Source organism: Sinocyclocheilus rhinocerous, unplaced genomic scaffold (genome assembly GCF_001515625.1).
Source record: "Sinocyclocheilus rhinocerous isolate Xijiao unplaced genomic scaffold, SAMN03320098_v1.1 scaffold1350, whole genome shotgun sequence".
Classification (NCBI taxonomy): Eukaryota; Metazoa; Chordata; class Actinopteri; order Cypriniformes; family Cyprinidae; genus Sinocyclocheilus; species Sinocyclocheilus rhinocerous.
In genome coordinates this window covers 496,703-521,050 of record NW_015652333.1, presented here as the reverse complement: position 1 = coordinate 521,050, position 24,348 = coordinate 496,703, and the positions used below count along the sequence as shown (strand labels likewise).

Below are 24,348 nucleotides of genomic sequence, written 5' to 3'. Positions count from 1 at the left end.
AAAAAAAAAAAAAAAAAAAAATATATATATATATATATATATATATATTAAGCAGCGTAACTGTTTTCAACATTGAAAATAAAAAGAAATGTTTCTTGAGAAGCAAATCAGCACATTAGAATGATTTCTGAAGGATCATGTGACACTGAAGACTGGAATGGCTGCTGAAAATTCAGCTTTGCTATCAAAGGAATAAATTGCATATCAAAATAGGAAACATTTATTTTATATTGTAACAATATTTCATTATATCACTTTTTACTGCATTTTTGTTTAAATAAATGCAGCCTTGGTAAGCATAAGAGACTTTTCAAAAAGATTAATGTATTTGGAATAGTGCTGTCAAATCGATTATTCACAATTAATATGCATCCAAAATAAAAGTTTGTGTTTACATAATATGTGTGTGTACTGTGTAATTTATTATGCATATATAAATACACACGTGTATATGTAAGAAAAATATGTTATGTTTATATATTTAATATATTTATATATATATAGAAATTATATGAATATAAATATATACATGTAAATATTTTCAAAATATATACTGTATGTGTGTGTATATACACAAAGAAATATACACAGTACACACACATATTACGTAAACACAAACGTTTGTTTTGGATGCGATTAATCGCGATTAATTGATTTGACAGCACTAATTTGGAATATTCATAAATATTATGAATATCAAAAAACTATCAAAAAAATATCTAAACGAATTTTAATTCCGAAATGAAAAACATTCTATTTGTGGTTTGCATTTTTAACATATTTTTATGTATAATGTATGAATAAATTAATAGACCAGAAAAAAATTAGTGCCATCTTTTTTGAACATAGCAGCATGGATATGTTTGGTTTTATGGTAAATATCAACCTCAAAAACAAACAAGCAAACAAAAAAGAAATAATATATTGGTGTTAGCATGGTAGGATTGTGTTGAGATGGCAGTATGAAATGCAACTGTACCTCTTTTCCCAGTGAGGGCAAACTGAATGGCATTGCCACCCACACCACAGAAGGCATCGATAATGAGCTCTGTGCTGAAGCTGTCCTGCACTCTCAGAGCGATGTGCTCTGCTATCCTCTCAGGAGTCACTGAGAACCAGCCCTCTGTGGACAGAACAGAGTTACAGTGTATGTACATCATAATTCAAATTAGAAGCTAAAGGCTTTTATCAGTTCATGCATTTTTCCCTTCTCAAACTAAATATTAAGCTTAGCAGAATACTATTCAAATTAATTATAGTTAAACCTAAATGCACCTTTTTTTATTACAAACGTGGTAAAGGTTTGACACTTTGTCCACCAGAGGGAGTCTGCAGTTTTCATTTTCTATTTGAAGAGCTGAAGTATCTATGGCTCTGCTTACATCAAAGACTCGCTCTCTAAATATATAGCTTTGCTTCATATTAGGAGGAGCCTCTGTTGACAAAAGGTTGATCTTTTTTATTTTGTTAATTCAAAATATCAGCAATCACCCCAACATCATGTGACGCCAGAAAACCATATATTTAGAGAAGCTGTACAAAATCATACAATGTGTTCAAGATATGATGACCTTAAAGCAGACTCCCTGAAAGCTGTGACACTTTAAAACATGGCGTCAGACTACTGGATCTCATTCTCTGGATCTTCATCTTTTTAAGGTGTTGCATGTGTCTGTGAGAGAGAGCTGAGGCAGAAGCAGTCAGAGAGCACAGAGAGAGTGGAGTTTAACGGAGCATGTCCTCCTTTGATTCTGTGGAGACCAACACCATCTGCTTTTAGCCTCTACAAACGCATCTCTATTTTTCCGCCTCTCGTATTTTTCTCCCCCCGCTGAGAATAGAACACCTGCTTAAGTAACAATCACTGGTCTGGAGCAACCACGTTCAGCACTTCCTGTTTACAGTGTAAGGTCCAGACATCAAGAGCCCGTCAAGTACAGGTGCCCCCGAGTAAAGAGAACGTGCTTTTCTAAGCACATATCCAGTAAGTGGTACCTTAAATTTGCATATCAAGCTCACAAAAAAAGAACAAAATCTTACAGAAAAACACACTGTCAACACTATTAACAAATAACATTACTAGTGTCATTCTATAAGTGCAGTGACCTTTCCATCTGAAAACATTTAAAAACTGAAACGTCCCACATTAAACCTACCATGCTATATTGATTAAAGTATCTCCTTTCACATATAATTCAAGGTCACAATAAATAACTGAAGAATTATTTATCCGGCACACCACTGACAAATGTCATGGTTAAATCTGGTTTCAGGACAGAGGAAATACTATAACATTGATCTTAATATCATTTAATTATCAAAATATATATATAAAAAAAAAAATGAAAATGACATTTCAGAAGCAAACTTTTAAAATGTTGCTATTTGTTTTTATATTGTTAACACTACTGACATTAACATTTGTAAGAACTGTTTTGATGTAAATTATTAAATTGCTTGTATATACATTATTAAATATGCTTTATTAATTTAACCACTTAATTCACTTTGATCTTTGACATATTTACTTTGAACTGAATTGTATTGCGTTTACTCGGCTGTATTATGGCATAAAACAATTAATTAGTAGAATTTAAAGGGGTCCTATTATGCTCTTTTACAAAGTATTGATTTTGTTTTGGGGGTGTACTAGAACAGGCTCTCATACTAGGTTGTTCGAAGAACACATTATTTTTCACATATTTGATATTATTATATTACAAATTTTACCTCTCTCCCCAGTCTGGCATGAACGACTCGAATAGTCGCCTTTTGAAATACGAAATGTGCTGTGATTGGTTAGCCGGGCCAGTGTATGTTGTGATTGGCAACACTCGGTGCCTGGTCGGGAAATGTCATGCCCCTTACCATAGCCGTCTGCGAGCTTCAGTGTAAATATTGCGTCAAAATCAAATCAATTTGAGCTCGATTTAAACCCGGATGATTGTAACCACTCTAAGTTTGTCTGCCTTGGGAAAGCTAGCGTGTCTCCGACATAGTGATAACACTCGTTGCCTTCTCTAGTGCAGCTCAACCAGGTCTCGTCCCATTCGTCGATATTTGTGATATCATAAATCCCGGAAAATATGCGTTGTAGTCCAAACGAGTCGTTCTTTGTAGTTTTTGAAAAGTGATTTCTGTTAAATAAAATATCTCCTTTTGAAGTGGACTTTGAGCTTTGTAACTTTGTAGATCTTTTTTATGCTTAAACAGCAACATTACAGACTAACTAAAGTTGAAAAAGTGAAAAAGCACAATAGGACCCCTTTAAAATGATATCTAATTCCAAGTTACAGTTAAATTGGTTTAAAACAAATGTAGTTTTCTATAGGAACTGTGTGTGTACATTACAGTTTGACTTTTTGTCATCTAAAAGTAAGTGACAATAGACTTTTGAATGGACTTTTTCCCCCCATTCAAATTAAAAACTATGTTAAGTACTAAAAGATTAAAAAGCAACTGTGGCTAGATGGATTCCTGTGAGACTCAGAAAATGGAAACTACTCCATTTACTTTAAGTCACATTCCTGGTTATATTAAGCATAATTCACTAGAAGTTATAGAAGTTATTATGCAGAAAGAAAAAAAAACAGCGAATACCCTGCTCTGTCTCTGAAAAGTTGTTGTTTTTTTGGCTCCAGACTACTGGTTAACGTTAACAAATGGATAACCTTTTTTTTTTCTTCCTAGCTCAACATCCTGTTTCACAAAGACATGTCACATTACAGAAGTAAAATGGCTTGTGAATGCCATTTCATGTTGACTTGGAATATTTCATTTCTCCAGCCTCTAAAGTGGTCATTAGTGGGGGTCATATGCTGATAAAAATCACTCAGAATTTCCTCATTCCATTTAAAAGTCTGCCTCTTGACTGGCATAATGTTTACGTCGTAGATGTGTTTGTTGTTTGGCTCCTCTCAGTGGGTATCGCAGTAGTAAAAAAAAAAAAAGAGCGGGTTTGCATCTCTGTAGCCCTGAGGTAACCCCCCCTCCTCTCTGGGGTGGGGGTGCAGGAGATACATAATTCAGCCCACGCTCTTGATCTACCCCTCGCTCTCCTCTGTCCAATCAGGCAGTGCTGAAGGAAAAGAGGCTCACTATGGCTATGGGCTACTGCCTCTGTTGACATGAATAAGTGAATAGATACGAAGCTCTGATCTCACTTTCAAACAGAATTCCAGATGCTTAGTGAAAGAGTTATGATTCGAAAGTGAGAGAGACGTATAAAAACACATTAGTCATGGTACTTTGGAGAATTCAAAGAGAAATCCAACGTCCATGAGGAGAGATTTTCGAATCCCAAATAATGGGACCTTTCATGGTACCAGAAGGCAAACCGTTTGACATTTGGTGTTGATTAAAAGGCATCTTTCCAAAGATCAGCCCTATTAAAAATGTAAACCTAACCCAATACTACAGTTATTGTGCAATAAAATTTAACAAGGAAAGTGACTTACTTCACAGGAAGAAAATCTTTAACATAAAAACTACATTCTACATTTTCTGGAGAAAATGTAAGTGGTACATTAGCAAAAGTCACCTCTAAAATAAAAAAAAGAATTTGCAAAAGCTACACTACACACACACACACAAAAAAACATATTCTTAATGATTTTTTTTTTGTCTAATGCCCAGTTAAAATGTGAAAAATCCTTAAAATAAGATGGCTGTTCATGAGAAGCAACCCTGCACAATATATTAAGACTTTTAGAAAATGTATCTTCAGTGAATATATCTTCAATACAAGATTAATTTATTAATTCATAAGTGTGTTTTGTTTTACTGTACTGGAAGATCTTTTCTATTTATATTAAGTATCAAGTTCTAAAAAAGGGGGGGAAATGACATAAGTTACAATCTATGAAAACAAGTCTTAATTTCTTATGCATTGCTACTTTTTTATAATAATGCATGTGCTCCGTCACATTGAGTCTTGGTACTCAAATTCGTCTGGTCACATTTCCTTTACCCCACCATCTCTTGTTCTTTCTTCAGTAAAAACAATAAAAAATAATTGTAAAAAGAGCAAATGGTAAAAATGGTAAAAGGACGAGTATAAAAGAATATGCAGCAAATAAAATTCCTTTTACCAGAAAACATTTGACAAGTGAAAAGCGATAAACAAGCAGGTTTATGTTCCGTTTAATACATTGTGTCCGTTAAGAGAGTGACCCACTTTGCAGGCGGCAGTGGAGCGGAGAACACAGGTAAAGCACCAGAGCTAAAGGTTGTCCTCCTCCAAGGCTGAGCGCTCTATTTGTGCAAAGTGTAGCGTGGGGAAAGAAAAGAGTGCTCTCCTGAGCGCTCTAAAAGCTGCCTGCTGCTTTGCTCTCACTTGCTCCCTCTCGCTTTCTCCCTCCCTTTTTCTCTGGTCTGACGCAGGAGGTATCTAGCATCAGCACACACACTGCAGACAGAGCCAGCGCAGTCAGACGACCAACACCTTCAGCTGCTACATCCTCACAAATACATCTCACTCTGTCCCTCAGTTCTCAGAGTGTCCCTCTATCTATTATTTAAAGTTACTGGTTTTACGGTGAATGATTCTTTAGTGCATGTTATTCCAAAAAGAGTAAATATCATCTTCATAATCTTTAACCAAACTGCTCGTCCTCTGAAATGACTTTCCTTTTCCAGTGAGGTCACTTACAGAGGTTCTGCAGACTGTTGGTTTACGTACAGCCAAATTGCTATTTGGTCTGTTTCACCATCCTATCAATTCCCAAGTCAAATCCTGCTCTACCTATTTTGTTAAATGTCCTGCTTCACTCATCACATTATCGGTGTAAATCTGAGAAGAATTAGGGCTGGGCAATATATTTGCAATTTTCTTTGTCAATATAAAATTAACACTGTGACAATGACTTCATGTGCTTTTTATTTGACAATTTCTATTTTCTAAATAACGCCATTCATTTGTGATGCCTGCTATTCTCATGGTTTTAGTATGAGAGTGTTAAGATTTAAACTTCAGTATTGGGGGGTTTTCTGCAAATCAATTCAAACGGCTCATTTCAAATAATCTATTCATAACTCAACAATTCATTTGCGCCATCATTAAGAAATGCTCACCAAAGTCTATGCAGGGCAAAATTTTATCCATTTAAATATTAATTTCTATGTTTTTATTTCTATGCTGTATATTTGCATTGTTGTATTGGTGCAATTAAATTGTTTAAATATTCTTTTAGTGGAAAACTTGACTACTTCATCTACTTTTACTGTGTTTTAGTTCTAAAATTTTAATCTGCTACAATGGCTTTGTTTGAAATTATGGTAATAAAACATCAAAAGACATCAAAAGAAAATGTTGACATACACAGCTTTATCAGCCTATGAAGAATAATTAATTTCTAGTTCAATAAGTTGGCTATCTTTGTAATCTTCCACTGGTAATGTCCCTGGTGCTGCAGCAATGAAGTTGCTTTGGATAAAAGCATCTGCTAATTGAATAAAAGCAATGCATTGCCTAAAATAAAGATGGTGGCTTTGTGCTGACTCACCATGGTCAAGTCTGATGCCCTCATCGAACCTGGAAAACAGACGGTAGCGCTGTGCCCAGTACTTGGCCAGCTCAGGTTCTGCTGCAATCTCAGGTGGCATCTCCACATCCTTTCTCCTTTTCCTGTTCCTTCTCTTGTTCTTTTTAAAGGCCTGCACGCTCTCTGCTGGGGAAGTCAACAGGATGATTACGTCAAATTGCCTTGAACAGTAAATGAGAAGCCTAACTGTGTTAATGGTTGGCTTGTATGTTACAGGAGCGCAGACCGTGATTATCTCATTTGTATCATGTAAAAGCAGGGAGCTAAATGCTGACCTCCCTCAGAGAGTAAGAAGTCAGGGACGTCCAAGGGCTGCAGCTCTCCTCGGGGATCTGAATCGCTGTTCTGTCTTTCTTCTGGCTCTGGCTGAATGTTCTGCTGATGTTGATGCTGAGGAGTCTTCTCACACTCTGCTTCCTGTCGTGTATGTAGACTTCCATCTTCTGCTCTCTCACATGGCACAGTAAGGGCTTCAGGCATGGAAGCCGGGGTCACCTCCTCAGAGTCAGCATTAGTCTGAAACTGCTGAAGAAAACTCTGGACCTGTGAGGGTATGAGAGAATATAGAGCTTTTAAAGGAAGGAACAGGTCTAGTCACCAGTTATACTAGGCACCATTTCCTGTAAAGCTGCTTTGAAACAATTTATTATATTTATTATAATGTATTATTAAAAGGGCTATGCAAAGCGATCGTAATCCAAATGGAAATGATTTTATATTCTAATATTGGGAAACACATACACTGTTATCATTGTTACAAATGTTCAAAAGTTAAGATTTTTAATGTTTTTGAAATGAGTTTCTTATGCTTACTAAGGCAGCATTTATTTGATCCAAAAAAAAAATAAAAAATACAGTAATATTGTGAAACAGTGTTACGATTTAAAACCACTGCTTTCTATTTAATTAGTTTTAGTTTATTCCTGTGATGGCAAAACTGAATTTTCTTCAGTCATTACTCGAGTCTTCAATGTCACATGATCCTTCAGAAATCATGTTAATCTGCTGATTTGTTGAAGAAACATTTGTGCTGCTTAACATTTTTGTGTAAACCATGATACATTTTTTTTTTCATTATTCTTTATTGTATAGAAAATTCAAAAGAACAGGCTTAATTTGAAATAGAAATCTTTTGTAACTGTGTAAAAGTCTTTACTGTCTTTTTTCATCAATTTAATGTGTCCTTGCTGAACAAAAGCATTAATTTATTTTAAAAAAAAAAAAAAAAAAAAAAAAAGAACAGAGTTCATTCCAAGGATCATCATATTTGGGGTCCTTGCAATTTATTTTTTTATTTTACTGCTTTATCTCCACCAAAGGCTTTTTTTATCAGTGTAGTTTAAAATAAAAGTATAAAAGTGGCAGACACAAGCTTCTTACATTACAATAAAAACTACTTCATTTAATCTGATGGGTCCCTGGCATTAAAAAGAAAACAGCCTTAGCTGGCACCACTAAAAGCAGCAGAACTGCAGGCCTCAATGTGATAAAAGATGCCCAAACAAAGTCTTGTTTAGGCATCCAGCCTGAAAAGATACTAGTGATAATGCCTGATGCAGTAAAGTTTTTGTCCTCTACCAGATCAATTTGTGCTACAGAGAAATCAATTCTAGAGCACTGCAATAAATTGGTCTAGTCTCTTCACTGGCTAAAATCCAGCCTTACATGAAACCTAAGCTGGCTGCTGGGGGTTTGGCACTAAACTCAGAAATTCACCTTGAAAAAGTCCATCCATAAGATGACTAGATGCACTGGTGGGTTGAAAACAACAATTCAAACAATCTCTTTTCTTCTTGAATATTCAACATGCCAGTGATGATGACCAAGCATGTGAACCTGTCCTGTGTGTGTTTGACGGCTGGGAATGTGTGTGTTAGTGTCAGGGGTGAGACTGGAGGTTAGAGCGGTTCTGTCTTTCTGACGGGGGCTGACAGCATGCAGTAAGCAGGTGCTGCGTGACAGCGCTGTGATGGGGTGGGGGTAAATAAAGCAGCTCTGTGCAGACTGCATAAAGTGTCAGCCTCACCACTCCTGCTGGCTCTATGCCCCACTCTCTATCTACCCTATTCTCCTCTAACACACACAGACACACACACACGAACTCAGAACAATTTACACTGGGCTTCACTGATCTGTAACTAGGTGACTAGAATGATCCATCTTACATGAAAGCCCACAAAATCCATGCGTCAATAAAACCTCAGGGAACAACACAAACATACGCATTTCATCGTTCAGTTAAAGTACCGCTGTTGAAGACCATACAGCTGAGTGCCTAGTAGTATAGAGGAGCTTGAGCATGAGGGACTACACAATGCACAACAAAAAAGTGAGAACTTCATCCCCCAGAAGAGTGTCTAAAAACCATATCTGACAGGGATATAAAAAAAAATAAATAAATAAATAAATAAATCAATCAATCAAACAAACAAATAAATTCCATACCATAACCATACCACTCACTGGTAATACTGATACTACCCAGTATTACCAAGTTTGGGGTCAGAAATATTTTTTTAAGTGACTGTAGAGACATTTATAATGTTCAAAAAGATTTCTATTTCGAATAAATGTTTTTTTTTTTTACTTTCTATTCAACAAAGATTCTTTAAAAAATGTATAACGATTTTCACAAAATGTTATTCAGAAGAACTGTTTTCAACATTGATATTAATTTAATATTAATTAATATTAATATTAAAAAATAATTTCTTGACCACCAAATCAGCGTATCAGAATGATTTCTGAAGGATCATGTGACACTGAAGACTGGAGTAATGATGCTGAAAATTCAGCTTTGCCATCAGAGGAATAAATTACATTTAAAAATATATTCAAATAGAAACAGTTGCTTTAAATTATAATAATAATTCACAATATTACTGTTTTTTACTGTATTGTTATCAAATACATGCGACCTTAGTGAATATAAGAGACTTCTTTCAAAAACATTTTAAAATCGTACTGAGTTTTGAATGCTAGTGTACCTGAACAAAGTGTGGTAATGTACCTGTGTACATGAATCGCCCATTTCTGGCAGGTATTAATGTAAACAGTCACTTTGTTTTATGTTAAAATTATCAGCTCTGAGCAATAGGCCTTGCACTTGCTTATTTATTTCTTTGCTCGTAATCAGTGAGACATAATTAAAGCTAAATGCCACTGTTTTCATTTTTGTTCATACTTATAAATATACAGTGGGTACGGAAAGTATTCAGACCCCCTTAAATCCAGCCAGAGCCCTGACTTAAACCCAGTTGAGCATCTCTGGAGAGACCTAAAAATGGCTGTCCACCAACGTTTACCATCCAACCTGATAGAACTGGAGAGGATCTGCAAGGAGGAATGGCAGAGGATCCCCAAATCCATGTGTGAAAAACTTGTTGCATCTTTCCCAAAGACTCATGGCTGTATTAGATCAAAAGGGTGCTTCTACTAAATACTGAGCATTTTTCAGTTTTTCTTTTTTAATAAATCTGCAAAGATGTCAACAATTCTGTGTTTTTCTGTCAATATGGGGTGCTGTGTGTACATTAATGAGGAAAAAAAAATTAACTTAAATGATTTTAGCAAATGGCTGCAATATAACAAAGAGTGAAAAATTTAAGGGGGTCTGAATACTTTCCGTACCCACTGTATATTACTTTTAAAATTAAAAAGTGTGTTCATTAGAACACTGCATCCCAAAAGGTATTAAATCTAATCTACTCACTGCAGCTGTAACATTCAAAATTGTCTTTGGCTGACCTGATGCAATTGTCTTTGGACAAACTAAGACAAAACAAAAGAAACAAAACATTTAAGGAATAGTTCAGCAAATAATTGAAATTCTGTTTTTGTTTTTCTCCTTCATATTTGAACTTGGATGACTTATTTCTTCAAAAATGAAATGCACACGAAGCAAAAAACAGCTTACTTTCTGAAGGACTTTGCTGATCTTTGGCTTTGTGGTTTGTGGTCCATCATCAGTAAAGAAGATGTGCTTGTTGATTTTGCAGGCTGCTTTTTTTCTTTCCTTGGGAGGCTTTCTGTTCTCCTCACTCCTTCTGCCAGCATATGGAGCTTGGCCTTGTTTCAGCTTCACAACGCTGTCAAACCTGCCAAGAGAAAAAGCATTTGGATGTTAATAAAGGCCCTGCTTGTTTTCAATGCACTAAAGGGGTGTCTAGCCTCTGTCTGGGGTCTTACTTGGGCTTTGGACCACGTCTCAGACTGAGAGCATCCCACACCTCCTCAACAGGCACCTCCGCAAGCTCCTCAACATCCAGCTCATGACTGTGAGCACAGCAGCCATTTAAACAGCACTGTATTATATAATCTTATATAGTCTTTCACCCAAAAATTATAATTTTGTCATCATTTACTCAGCTCAAGATGTTCCAAACCCATATGCTATTAATGTATTAATATATAAAAATAAACACTTTGAATAAATATAATAATACAAATCTAAATCTAAATGTACAGTATATATACAGGTGCATCTCAATAAATTAGAATGTTGAATTTATTTAATACACGAGTTTCACAATTTGAGTTGAATTACTGAAATAAATGAACTTTTCCACGACATTCTAATTGATTGAGATACATACACACACACATTTTTGTAGAGAGTTTTCAGGATTCCTTAATGAAGAGAAAGTAACAAAATAAAATAACATCAAAATAATAGCATTTATTTGAAACAGAAATCTTTACAGAATCATTAATTATGTAATCTGATATAATACAGTAGACTTAATAACAGGACGGCAGCTTACGCTCTCTTCACTTTAGCTCGTCTGTTCCCTGGAGGTTCATCATCATCACTCTGATCCTCATCGTTAGATCTGCTCTTTATGGGCTGTCCACTCCAATTACTCAATGGCGCAGAGGTCTGTTTCATGCTGCCATCTGAAATCACAAACTTTCAGTTTACTTTTAATAATAGCTATGTTAACATCATAAAATAACATGTCTTATACTGCCTGATGTATACAGCAAAAAAAAAAAAAAAAGCCGTTCCAGTGGTGCTGTTCAGATGGCGTCAGTCTTGGCCTGAAAATCAGGATGACAAGAGCCATTTTTAGAGCGACTGCGAGTGGATTGTGATCAATTCGAGCACCCAGGAGCCTGTGCTCTCTTTCACATGTACCAGCATTAAAAATGCATAGGCCAAAGTCACATGCTCCTTTCAGCTGACTTCTTTTGATATGACGCATTAAACATTCAGGCAGAGCCAAACTTAGGCTGCAAAAAAAAGACCTCTGGGGAAAATGATCTGCTTTTATACAGGGGGTGTTGTGATACAGCAAACTGAATTCTGGCTTTATGTTGTTGTGATGCCAACAGTGTGATGATGACATCATGATCACAGGTGGCTCTGTCGGAGCATATCGAGCAGGCCAACTCCCAAAAAAATAAGTTGAAGGTTAAAAAGTCACCAAAATAGACTATTTATTTACTCAATACAAGCTTTGTGTTATTTTTTGGTTATTTCACTTTGCATGATTCGTGAACATGTAATTTTTTTTTCAACTAAGATCACAAATACCTCTTACTTTTGCAACCCTTTTGTCCAAATTGGATTTATATATTTGTTACAGCATTTGATAAATGTCTCGGTGTTTATTTTTTGTCCATTAAATAAAAAAAAAAAACTATGGTAACCACAACTGTTTGGTTACCAAAACATTGTTCAAAATATTTTCTGTGTTCCCAGAAGAAATAAAATCACACAGGTTTGGAACGACATGAGGGAAAGTAAAGGTTAACATCATTTTGTTGTTGTTGTTGTATTTTAAGCATGTCAAAGCTAGGAGGTGGTTAATAATCATTGGATTTTTCTGTGTTTTTTTTTTAAAATTAATTTAGATATATTTGTTACAGCATTTGATAAATGTCTCGGTGTTTATTTTTTGTCCATTAAATAAAAAAAAAAAACTATGGTAACCACAACTGTTTGGTTACCAAAACATTGTTCAAAATATTTTCTGTGTTCCCAGAAGAAATAAAATCACACAGGTTTGGAACGACATGAGGGAAAGTAAAGGTTAACATCATTTTGTTGTTGTTGTAGTATTTTAAGCATGTCAAAGCTAGGAGGTGGTTAATAATCATTGGATTTTTCTGTGTTTTTTTTTTTTAATTAATTTAGAAAAATGTCTGAACATCGTTTACATTCTGAATGGCAGAAAATTGAGCACACACTGCTGTGACTGACAAAATAAATGTGAACATATCACAACTGCACTAGATTCAATACGCTGAAAGTAGGTCATGGAGCAGGAAGGTGTTGACATATTTGTGTTCAGCATCACTGCAGGAACACCACAGTCCCCATAGCTAATACACAGAGACCTTGATTATCAAAATACATGCACTAACCAGAACTGTCAGTGCAGGCTGTACGTGACGATGGCCTTTTGCGGTTTCCACCATCACAGGGCTCATCAGCACAGTTACAGACCAAAAACTGCTGGTCGCCATCCTCGCTGTCAACTTCCTCAGTCAGTAAGCTCAGGCTGTTTATGAGATGTATAACACTCGATCTTTCTTCTATCTGATTCAACTTGACTGCCTCTGTTTCTCCTCGGATGCCCTGATATTCCTCAGAAGCAGCAGTGGGGCTGTAAGTCTCGTCCACGATCCAACCCTGGGCGGCCCAGTAGTGAAACTGTTCCCAGTAGTGCTGGTATGTTTGTTGGTAGTGCTCGTCCCAGTCTGCCTCTGAGCGGGAACATTCCTGTGCTGTACTGCTGGAGATTTCAGGTTGTTTCTCCAGCCAGCTCTGCCACAGCAGACCCTCCCCATGCTGCTGCCAGTAGCTCAGCCAGGCCTCCTCTGATGTGGGACACATCTGTTCAGCGGGGGTCTCAGCGATGTCACTCACAACACACTGCTGTTTCTGTTCAGAGTCATTGTGTGTGTCGGCATAATCTATGGGGGCTTCCAAATGCTTGATGGTTCTTTCGTTCTTTGGTCTCACTAAAACTTGGCCCTTAAAGATGAGAAACAATCATTAGTTTGGGCTACAGCCAAGCAATTTCCTAAAGTAAATGGGGTAAAACTTCACAGTAACAGTCTTTAATGAAAATTTACGAAAAAGATTGCAAGTGAGCGGCTTCACTGCACAGGATAATACATAATCACAAGGCCCTTTCCCATCTGGGTATTAACATGCCATTTACATGCATATATTAAAAGCCAAGTGTAAATGTACCTGAGGCACATTGTGATAAGATCACTGAACCACATTTGACAAAGGTGTAAATGCTAATGCACTTTTTCATTATTTGCAAACGCAACCCAGTTAAAGAATATTCAGACACTATTTGAATACAAAATTTATGTTAATGCCAGGTGTAAAGGGGCCCATGCAAAAGTAAAAGGCAACAAACATTAACGAATCAAGAATCAAGGACATTAAAACTTTAAAAGAATATAATTTATGTAATTACAGTTATTATTTTTTATTGTTGAATAATAATAATTATATATATATATATACAATACCGGTCAAAAGCTTGGAATGATTAAGATTTTTAATGCTTTTTTTCAAGAAGACTCGTATGCTCACCAAGGCTGTATTTTTTTTGGATCAAAAATTTTAATGACTTAATTTAACAACTATTTTAATTTATTTTAAAATATAATGCATTCCTGTGATGCAAAGCTAGCCAAACATTCAATGATTTCTGATTTGGTGCTCAATAAACATTTATTTTTATTATCAATGTTAAAAACCATTTTTGCTGCATAATATTTATGTGGAAACTGTAATATATATTACCATTCAAAAGTATGGGATAAGAAATGAATACTTTCATTCAACAAGGACACATTAAATTGATCGAAAGTAAAGACAATTTTAATGTTACAAAAAAGCATTTATAAATGTTTATATTTCAAATAAATGCTGTTCTTTTGAACCTTCTATTTTACAAAGAACAGAAAAACGGATGTCTCAGTTGTACTTTTATGGTTTAGATGTGTGCTCAAGAGCACCCCTTATACAGCTGACATGCACACTCAAAGTAGACACTAGTGTGGATGTTAGTCACGTCACAACAGTCTACTACCCAGTAGTCCATGCACCATTACCACTCCAAAATGTGGAGGACTCAAAGGACTAGGGACAAGGGCCTAAGACTTTTTGCATGAGCATTAATATTAGCAGTGTTGACATAAATGGACAGAAGTGGTTTTCCAATATAACATCAAGATCATAATGCATCTAACAGACATACAGCTTTCCTCTGTTTTGATGAGCTGGAAAACTCCACAGGAAGCCCCAAACTGGCCATAAGCATGGTCTCTTCATCAACAACAGCCTCTTCTTCCTCCTCCTCCTCCTCCTCCTCATCATCATCCACAGAACAGCTAAGGTCCTCCAAAAGCTCTTCCCCATCATTAGCTTCAAAACCTACTGAAAAAAAAAAAAAAATCAAAGTGTAATGTGTAGCTATTTGAGCATTATAAACTATATCCTGACCATAACCTGTTGCAGGTATTTTCAAGTGAAAATTTCAAGTGAAAATCAAGAAAAAACATCAAGGCTAAATGAGGTTCTCAACCTTTTTGACTCCAAGTACCCCCATTGTCCACAACAATATTCAAAGGCCTCATGAATTTTCCTGGTGTGTGTGATTTATTGGATAAGGATTAAGGATTTTTACAAACATTAAAAAAAAAAATCAATTTCTACCCAATAAAATATTTTAAAACTTGGCAGCTATTAAAATGTAGGTGGGGGCATATGAAGAAAATGTCTTACAGGTTACTGGTCAACATGGATGTTTATAGCAGTAGGTTGGGATTAACATTTATTGAGCATATGAGGTAGCAACCTGGTGGTGAGACACAACATAAGAATAATTCTTATTTTGTGATCCACTTTTTGCTCTTTTTTTGTCTTTTACCTCATTTTAATCTTGATCTGATCTAGCAAGCTATGCATACTTGTGTCTGAAGCATGTTATATGGGTGGGTTAGATGAGGAGGTTTGATATAATACCTACAATCTCTAAAATGGAGTGTATAGTTTTGTCTCTTTAAGAGAAATAAAAAAGTATGAATCATAACTAGAAACATGTATATTCATTATAAAAATCCCCATGGAGTTTTAATAAAAACTTACATAACTAATTACATAATTTACATGGTTTTCCAGGTTACGCTTTTAAAATTACCTTAAATTTACCCTGTTTCCAGTTGTTGAGGGAGTGAATTATATTATTTATAAAATATCTTGATTTTTAAATAGTTTTAGTTTATGCCAATGCTTGTTTTGTCTTATTTCAAATAATTTAAATTCCCAATGCCCCCTTGGAAGTTTACTGAGGCCCACTGGGCTAAATACATTGTCAGGAAGTCAGTATGTAAACAGTAATTTTGTTCATATGTAATCAGATGTTAACAAGAAACCGTACCTTGCAATTGACTGTCAGTCTGATTCAGGATGGCTTTAGAATCTGACCGATACAATTCTCGATCACTGCAGATGAAAACAAGAGAAAATGTGTTCACCATTCACAACAGTAAACAGGCAACCTCCCATGTCAACCTAGTAGTCAGTGTTACACAGTGAGGGTTTACAAAGTTTAGCTCACTATCTATATTTACGACTTTAGATCTATGTGATCACAAGTAATATGGAGCAGATCTTTTTTTCTTCTTCTGTTGTTGTCCTGCTCTGCAGTCCTGCTGAAAATCAATCCAACCTTAGATGGTTTGCTGGTCTCAACTGCTCTTCCAGTCTAATCTGTTCTGTTGGCTCATTTTGGGCACTTCTCTGCTGCTGAGGCCAGTTGAGACATGCAAACCAGTCAGTTCTAGGGAGGTACAAACAATACAGCAACGGTGATTTAAAATGTAACTTTCTGAACGCAGTTAACTTGATAAAATAGCATGCCTATTCTAGCAGTTGATCATATCACACTTAATCTTCAATACATACTTGACGTAAGCTCTGGAGCACAAGCAGTGTATTGTCATCTCTCTCTCTTCGCCCTGATAGAAGATTATATCAGCTAGAGGAACAACATTTCGCTCGCCGTAATCAATCATGATGACAGACGCATGAATGACACCTGTCAACAGGATCTACCCAAGACCTTTCTACAAACCTGTCTTATCTTTACTCTTTTAACCAGGCATTAGAAATAAAAACTACCGCGAAATATATAGCGACATATAAATATACTCATGAATTAAAACGAGGATTATTAAAAGTACTACTAATTTATTAATCTAATTTATACACACATTTAAGTCTCGCTATGCGAGTTTCCCCCCTCGTGCTTTGGAAACTGCCCGTCAAGTTAAAAGACTGTCAGTAAATTTACAGTACAGACATGGCATTTATGAGGGTTTAAGACTTTTATTATGAAGTTTTCGCCCAGTCACGGACATTGACATGCGCTGTTTCCTGTTTGTGTCACATGTAAAGAGAACCGGTTCAGTCAGGAAGGTAAACACTTATTGAGGGCAACAGTGTCTATTTCATCGAGGTATCATAATGTAAGTAGATTTGAGAAAATCTTATTTTTATACGCTTCTTCTAAAACATCCATCTATATGCTTAGTTTTTCGAGTGATAAGGTGTGTAATTTTGAAGAAGTGTGTGACAGCTCATCAAAATCTGGAGCTGTTGTAAGGTTTGTTTGTCTATGATCGCTATCCACTGGGACAGAACGGTTTAATGCTACTGTACGCCTTTCCATGTCGTCGTTCATGCGTTTAACAGTGTTCATGTAAATGATGTTGTACAGCAGTCTCACCTGTGACTGGGAATTAATTAACAGAATGAGCAGGTACAACTTAACTGTCATCGACGTCGTTTGATTTTAGGGCACCGTTGTGAGGTTGGTATGTTTGGCCTAGCAACACATTTTCGTTGGAGAAGGTTTGTGGTTTTTTTCCCCTTTTTTTTTTTGTAAAGGGGCCCATGCAAAAGTAAAAGGCAACAAACATTAACGAATCAAGAATCAAGGACATTAAAACTTTAAAAGAATATAATTTATGTAATTACAGTTATTATTTTTTATTGTTGAATAATAATAATTATATATATATATATACAATACCGGTCAAAAGCTTGGAATGATTAAGATTTTTAATGCTTTTTTTCAAGAAGACTCGTATGCTCACCAAGGCTGTATTTTTTTTGGATCAAAAATTTTAATGACTTAATTTAACAACTATTTTAATTTATTTTAAAATATAATGCATTCCTGTGATGCAAAGCTAGCCAAACATTCAATGATTTCTGATTTGGTGCTCAATAAACATTTATTTTTATTATCAATGTTAAAAACCATTTTTGCTGCATAATATTTATGTGGAAACTGTAATATATATTACCATTCAAAAGTATGGGATAAGAAATGAATACTTTCATTCAACAAGGACACATTAAATTGATCGAAAGTAAAGACAATTTTAATGTTACAAAAAAGCATTTATAAATGTTTATATTTCAAATAAATGCTGTTCTTTTGAACCTTCTATTTTACAAAGAACAGAAAAACGGATGTCTCAGTTGTACTTTTATGGTTTAGATGTGTGCTCAAGAGCACCCCTTATACAGCTGACATGCACACTCAAAGTAGACACTAGTGTGGATGTTAGTCACGTCACAACAGTCTACTACCCAGTAGTCCATGCACCATTACCACTCCAAAATGTGGAGGACTCAAAGGACTAGGGACAAGGGCCTAAGACTTTTTGCATGAGCATTAATATTAGCAGTGTTGACATAAATGGACAGAAGTGGTTTTCCAATATAACATCAAGATCATAATGCATCTAACAGACATACAGCTTTCCTCTGTTTTGATGAGCTGGAAAACTCCACAGGAAGCCCCAAACTGGCCATAAGCATGGTCTCTTCATCAACAACAGCCTCTTCTTCCTCCTCCTCCTCCTCCTCCTCATCATCATCCACAGAACAGCTAAGGTCCTCCAAAAGCTCTTCCCCATCATTAGCTTCAAAACCTACTGAAAAAAAAAAAAAAATCAAAGTGTAATGTGTAGCTATTTGAGCATTATAAACTATATCCTGACCATAACCTGTTGCAGGTATTTTCAAGTGAAAATTTCAAGTGAAAATCAAGAAAAAACATCAAGGCTAAATGAGGTTCTCAACCTTTTTGACTCCAAGTACCCCCATTGTCCACAACAATATTCAAAGGCCTCATGAATTTTCCTGGTGTGTGTGATTTATTGGATAAGGATTAAGGATTTTTACAAACATAAAAAAAAAAAATCAATTTCTACCCAATAAAATATTTTAAAACTTGGCAGCTATTAAAATGTAGGTGGGGGCATATGAAGAAAATGTCTTACAGGTTACTGGTCAACATGGATGTTTATAGCAGTAGGTTGGGATTAACATTTATTGAGCATATGAGGTAGCAACCTGGTGGTGAGACACAACATAAGAATAATTCTTATTTTGTGATCCACTTTTTGCTCTTTTTTTGTCTTTTACCTCATTTTAATCTTGATCTGATCTAGCAAGCTATGCATACTTGTGTCTGAAGCATGTTATATGGGTGGGTTAGATGAGGAGGTTTGATATAATACCTACAATCTCTAAAATGGAGTGTATAGTTTTGTCTCTTTAAGAGAAATAAAAAAGTATGAATCATAACTAGAAACATGTATATTCATTATAAAAATCCCCATGGAGTTTTAATAAAAACTTACATAACTAATTACATAATTTACATGGTTTTCCAGGTTACGCTTTTAAAATTACCTTAAATTTACCCTGTTTCCAGTTGTTGAGGGAGTGAATTATATTATTTATAAAATATCTTGATTTTTAAATAGTTTTAGTTTATGCCAATGCTTGTTTTGTCTTATTTCAAATAATTTAAATTCCCAATGCCCCCTTGGAAGTTTACTGAGGCCCACTGGGCTAAATACATTGTCAGGAAGTCAGTATGTAAACAGTAATTTTGTTCATATGTAATCAGATGTTAACAAGAAACCGTACCTTGCAATTGACTGTCAGTCTGATTCAGGATGGCTTTAGAATCTGACCGATACAATTCTCGATCACTGCAGATGAAAACAAGAGAAAATGTGTTCACCATTCACAACAGTAAACAGGCAACCTCCCATGTCAACCTAGTAGTCAGTGTTACACAGTGGGGGTTTACAAAGTTTAGCTCACTATCTATATTTACGACTTTAGATCTATGTGATCACAAGTAATATGGAGCAGATCTTTTTTTCTTCTTCTGTTGTTGTCCTGCTGAAAATCAATCCAACCTTAGATGGTTTGCTGGTCTCAACTGCTCTTCCAGTCTAATCTGTTCTGTTGGCTCATTTTGGGCACTTCTCTGCTGCTGAGGCCAGTTGAGACATGCAAACCAGTCAGTTCTAGGGAGGTACAAACAATACAGCAACGGTGATTTAAAATGTAACTTTCTGAACGCAGTTAACTTGATAAAATAGCATGCCTATTCTAGCAGTTGATCATATCACACTTAATCTTCAATACATACTTGACGTAAGCTCTGGAGCACAAGCAGTGTATTGTCATCTCTCTCTCTTCGCCCTGATAGAAGATTATATCAGCTAGAGGAACAACATTTCGCTCGCCGTAATCAATCATGATGACAGACGCATGAATGACACCTGTCAACAGGATCTACCCAAGACCTTTCTACAAACCTGTCTTATCTTTACTCTTTTAACCAGGCATTAGAAATAAAAACTACCGCGAAATATATAGCGACATATAAATATACTGATGAATTAAAACGAGGATTATTAAAAGTACTACTAATTTATTAATCTAATTTATACACACATTTAAGTCTCGCTATGCGAGTTTCCCCCCTCGTGCTTTGGAAACTGCCCGTCAAGTTAAAAGACTGTCAGTAAATTTACAGTACAGACATGGCATTTATGAGGGTTTAAGACTTTTATTATGAAGTTTTCGCCCAGTCACGGACATTGACATGCGCTGTTTCCTGTTTGTGTCACATGTAAAGAGAGCCGGTTCAGTCAGGAAGGTAAACACTTATTGAGGGCAACAGTGTCTATTTCATCGAGGTATCATAATGTAAGTAGATTTGAGAAAATCTTATTTTTATACGCTTCTTCTAAAACATCCATCTATATGCTTAGTTTTTCGAGTGATAAGGTGTGTAATTTTGAAGAAGTGTGTGACAGCTCATCAAAATCTGGAGCTGTTGTAAGGTTTGTTTGTCTATGATCGCTATCCACTGGGACAGAACGGTTTAATGCTACTGTACGCCTTTCCATGTCGTCGTTCATGCGTTTAACAGTGTTCATGTAAATGATGTTGTACAGCAGTCTCACCTGTGACTGGGAATTAATTAACAGAATGAGCAGGTACAACTTAACTGTCATCGACGTCGTTTGATTTTAGGGCACCGTTGTGAGGTTGGTATGTTTGGCCTAGCAACACATTTTCGTTGGAGAAGGTTTGTGGTTTTTTTCCCCTTTTTTTTTTAAATATATATATTTTTTAACAATTCATCAAATGACTAGAATTAGATTTGCGAGTTAAAGCTGAAGTGTGTCATTTCTAGACGCAACTGGTGTCATTGAATTTCACTGCAAATGTGATGATTGTTGTCAAACAGTCACCCGTCTGCTATTGGTTGGACAAACAGATAACCCCGCCCCAGACTCACGCTATTGGCCGAGTCCTGTGACTTGTGAAATGAGATACAAATTTATTATAAATTATAATACTACTATACATTTTTTAATTTATAAATACTAATATAAATTTACGCTCGTTTACATTTAAAAGCTTATAGGTTGAAGGAACAAAGTATAATTTACCTTACATTATCAACAAGCAACCATTGCTGTAATATTTATATTGTGATTTTATATCAGAGTAGCTTTATATTTTACAAAGCAGTTACTTTTGCTGGAAATTCAAACCCAAAATGACTTACATAATACATAACCATGTGGTAAAGTCTATTTTTTTCTGTAATAGTGTAGCGTTAATACTTTACAAATATTATAATTGATTGATTGAGTTGATTATTTTCCTTTTTTCAAGCTTGATGGCTGGAAACTAAAGCACAAGCTTATTCATAAGCAATTTTTAAGTCTTGCAGATGTATAAAAAGTGATTAGTCCGTTCATTTCAATAAGTTTGACCCATTCATGTAGGTCCGTGTTGCTTTAGAACATACAAAAATCATTGTATTTTTTTCATTCATTCATTCATTTATTTATTTTAGAAGACAAATCGTTTGAGCCAAAGTTCCTGTGGCTGTTTGGGATGCTGAAACAAGCAGCAATGTTTTGATAGTGCCACAAAATCATAGTGTTTTTGTTTTCTTCAATGTTTGACTCGGCATATTAAACCTGGATAGGAAAAGTGTTCTAATGTCATAAAAAGGACACACTTCAGCTTTAATGCCATCTTAATGTCTGCGTTTGACAGTTTGTGTCTTTCATACCCAGGTCTCCCCTTTGGCAGATTGTTGCCTTGCTCAGCCCATCTGCCACTGGGAGAGGCTCACAGTGAAGCAGCATGTCCAGTGGGAATGAGTCCTGTCTGTTTGAGAACGGATCCGTCAGCTTCCTCTCCTGCTTGGTTCATGTGTGGGAGGCAGGGCTCGGGCAGCTCGAAGACTACCTCAGTTTCTTGGAGTATCTGCTCTGGGTTTTCACACCTCTAGCCATAGTCTTCATCCTGCCTTTTCTCATAGTCATCCTCCTCTATCTGTCCATACTCTTCCTCCATGTGTACAAACGTAAGAACCAGTTGAGGGAAGCTTATTCCAATAACCTGTGGGATGGTGCGAGAAAAACTCTGGCAACCCTGTGGGATGGACATGGAGCTATTTGGCACGGTATGTAATGGATTTGCTTTTTCTTTTTATCTGCATTAATTGAGATCTGGATTGTTATCTTATTTAAATTAAACTACTTTGGTCTGGGATTTTTCATGGTGCTCACATACTTGCATCCACTGTGTTGTTAATTTGATTTTTAAGTGATAGACCGGAATAGTCAAATCATAATTAAAAAGTGATGTCTAAAGATGGATGTGTATTATCAGGCTATGGATGGTTTTTTCCCAGCCCTAAACCATCTTATCCTTTGACAGAACAATCAATGATGGTTTGATGTTCCTGGCATTAAATTGTGATTTTTAGGATGCATAACCTGTTTTTTATCAAGCAGAGCATCTAAATAACTGTTTTGTCTGATTCATTGCACCAATTTAATCTGATTAATTTCACAAAGTGCATGATATTTCTAAAGGTTACAAATCAACACATAAAATACTGTTCAAAAGAAAAAGTCTTTATATTATTATTACAGTTTAAAATAATTGTTTTGTATTTTAATATATTTTAAAATGTAATTTATTCCAGTTGAATTTTCAGCAGCCATTACTCCATTCTTTAGTGTCACATGATCCTTCAGAATTTGCTGATTTGGTGCTGAAGAAACATTTCTTGTTATCAATGTTGAAAACAGCTTAATATTTTTGTTGAAACGGTGATCTTTTTTTTTCATTAATAAACAAAGTTCGAAAATATTTATTAGAACTAGAAATCTTTGTAACATTATAGATGTCCTTACTGTCACTTTAGGACCATAATTTTAGTTTGCACTGTCAAATATTAATTTCCATGTTATTTCATGAAAGGTCTTGCGATGTGTCATACTTCACAAAAAAGTTGAATAATTTCCCCCTGATTAATTAGGTATGTATTTTGTGACAGGTTATGAAATCCATGGTTTAGAAAAGATTCCAGATGAAGGACCTGCTCTTATAGTCTACTATCATGGAGCTATTCCTGTAGACTACTATTATTTCTTGGCAAGTGTTATCATTCAAAAGGGAAGAACTTGTCATTCGGTGGCTGATCATTTTCTGTTCAAGGTCCCAGGTAAAAACAAATTTCATAGCCTCATTTTGCCCATGACAGAGTCATTACTCCGTACCTAATTTCATTGTGATTAACTGAATTTTGGGACAAAACGTGTCCTACAACTTTATCTGCCATTAGTTTTTAAAATAGCAACAATTTCACTTTATTCAAATGATTTATTGCATTATGTTGCATAACACAAATGATTTAATTATAACCTTAAACATAAATATGTATCTTTTCAAGAAGCACTGACTAACTTCTGTCAAGGCATTGTAGTAAAGTTATTCTACATTCTGAAATTCCTTTCCATATTTTACCTTCAGTAAATTCAACAAGGTCACACACACACACTCTGATTTATATTTATATATTTTTAAATTTACTTTAATTAAAGGGTTAGTTCACCCAAAAATGAAAATTAGGCTGCGTTTTACTCACCCCCAAGGCATCCTAGGTGTCTGTGACTTTCTTCTTTCAGACGAATCCAGTCGGAGTTATATTAAAAATGGTCTTTGATCTTTCAAGCCGTTTCATGGCACTCAGGGGGTGTTGCATTGCTTCAGTCCAAAAGAAGTTAAATAAAAAGCACCCATCCATTAAAAAAAGTGTCTCACACGGCTCCGGGGGGTGAACAAAGGTAGCGAATTGATGCGTTTTTGTAAGAAAAATATCCATATTCAAAACATAATAACATAACGTTGTTTTGTTTTTATCTCTCCGCTGCGTTTCCGCGTGCGTCACTTCTGAGCGGCGCATGCGCAAAGCCGACCTCATACGTCATCTGCCCGGAACTGCTTCCGTTTACAACAGTGAGCGCAAGCTAGATTCAAGTGATTATTACGTTTTGAATATGGATATTTTTCTTACAAAAACGCATCGATTCGCTACAGAAGGCCTTTGTTCACCCCCCGGAGCCGTGTGAGACA

At 35.7% G+C, this 24,348-nt stretch overlaps 2 protein-coding genes across 15 annotated transcripts in view; one reads left to right on the top strand and one right to left on the bottom strand.

Annotated features, from left to right (window-relative positions):
• Positions 1-20,338, bottom strand: part of LOC107714845 (trimethylguanosine synthase-like) — a 23,016-nt gene extending 2,678 nt beyond the window's left edge. Inside the window, exons 1-11 of one of the 9 annotated variants that reach the window (XM_016520812.1) lie at positions 20,042-20,338; positions 19,806-19,916; positions 19,528-19,592; positions 18,346-18,524; positions 12,912-13,524; positions 11,306-11,438; positions 10,731-10,817; positions 10,459-10,639; positions 6,818-7,085; positions 6,504-6,668; positions 980-1,123 (exon numbers count right to left, since the gene is read on the bottom strand). In XM_016520812.1, the coding sequence (XP_016376298.1) occupies positions 980-1,123; positions 6,504-6,668; positions 6,818-7,085; positions 10,459-10,639; positions 10,731-10,817; positions 11,306-11,438; positions 12,912-13,524; positions 18,346-18,524; positions 19,528-19,592; positions 19,806-19,916; positions 20,042-20,151 (2,056 nt within the window). In that variant the 5' untranslated portion in view covers positions 20,152-20,338. Of the gene's footprint in view, positions 1-979; positions 1,124-6,503; positions 6,669-6,817; positions 7,086-10,458; positions 10,640-10,730; positions 10,818-11,305; positions 11,439-12,911; positions 13,525-14,773; positions 14,953-15,955; positions 16,021-16,246; positions 16,358-16,482; positions 16,760-18,345; positions 18,525-19,527; positions 19,593-19,805; positions 19,917-20,041 lie in introns of those variants that run through there. The other 8 variants (XM_016520814.1, XM_016520816.1, XM_016520811.1 and 5 more) reach the window with 8 other exon arrangements.
• Positions 16,964-24,348, top strand: part of LOC107714846 (transmembrane protein 68-like) — a 10,441-nt gene continuing 3,056 nt past the window's right edge. The window contains exons 1-4 of one of the 6 annotated variants that reach the window (XM_016520822.1): positions 16,964-17,045; positions 17,376-17,430; positions 21,996-22,387; positions 23,270-23,437. In XM_016520822.1, coding sequence (XP_016376308.1) covers positions 22,066-22,387; positions 23,270-23,437 — 490 coding nt within the window. In that variant the 5' untranslated portion in view covers positions 16,964-17,045; positions 17,376-17,430; positions 21,996-22,065. The other 5 variants (XM_016520824.1, XM_016520821.1, XM_016520823.1 and 2 more) reach the window with 5 other exon arrangements.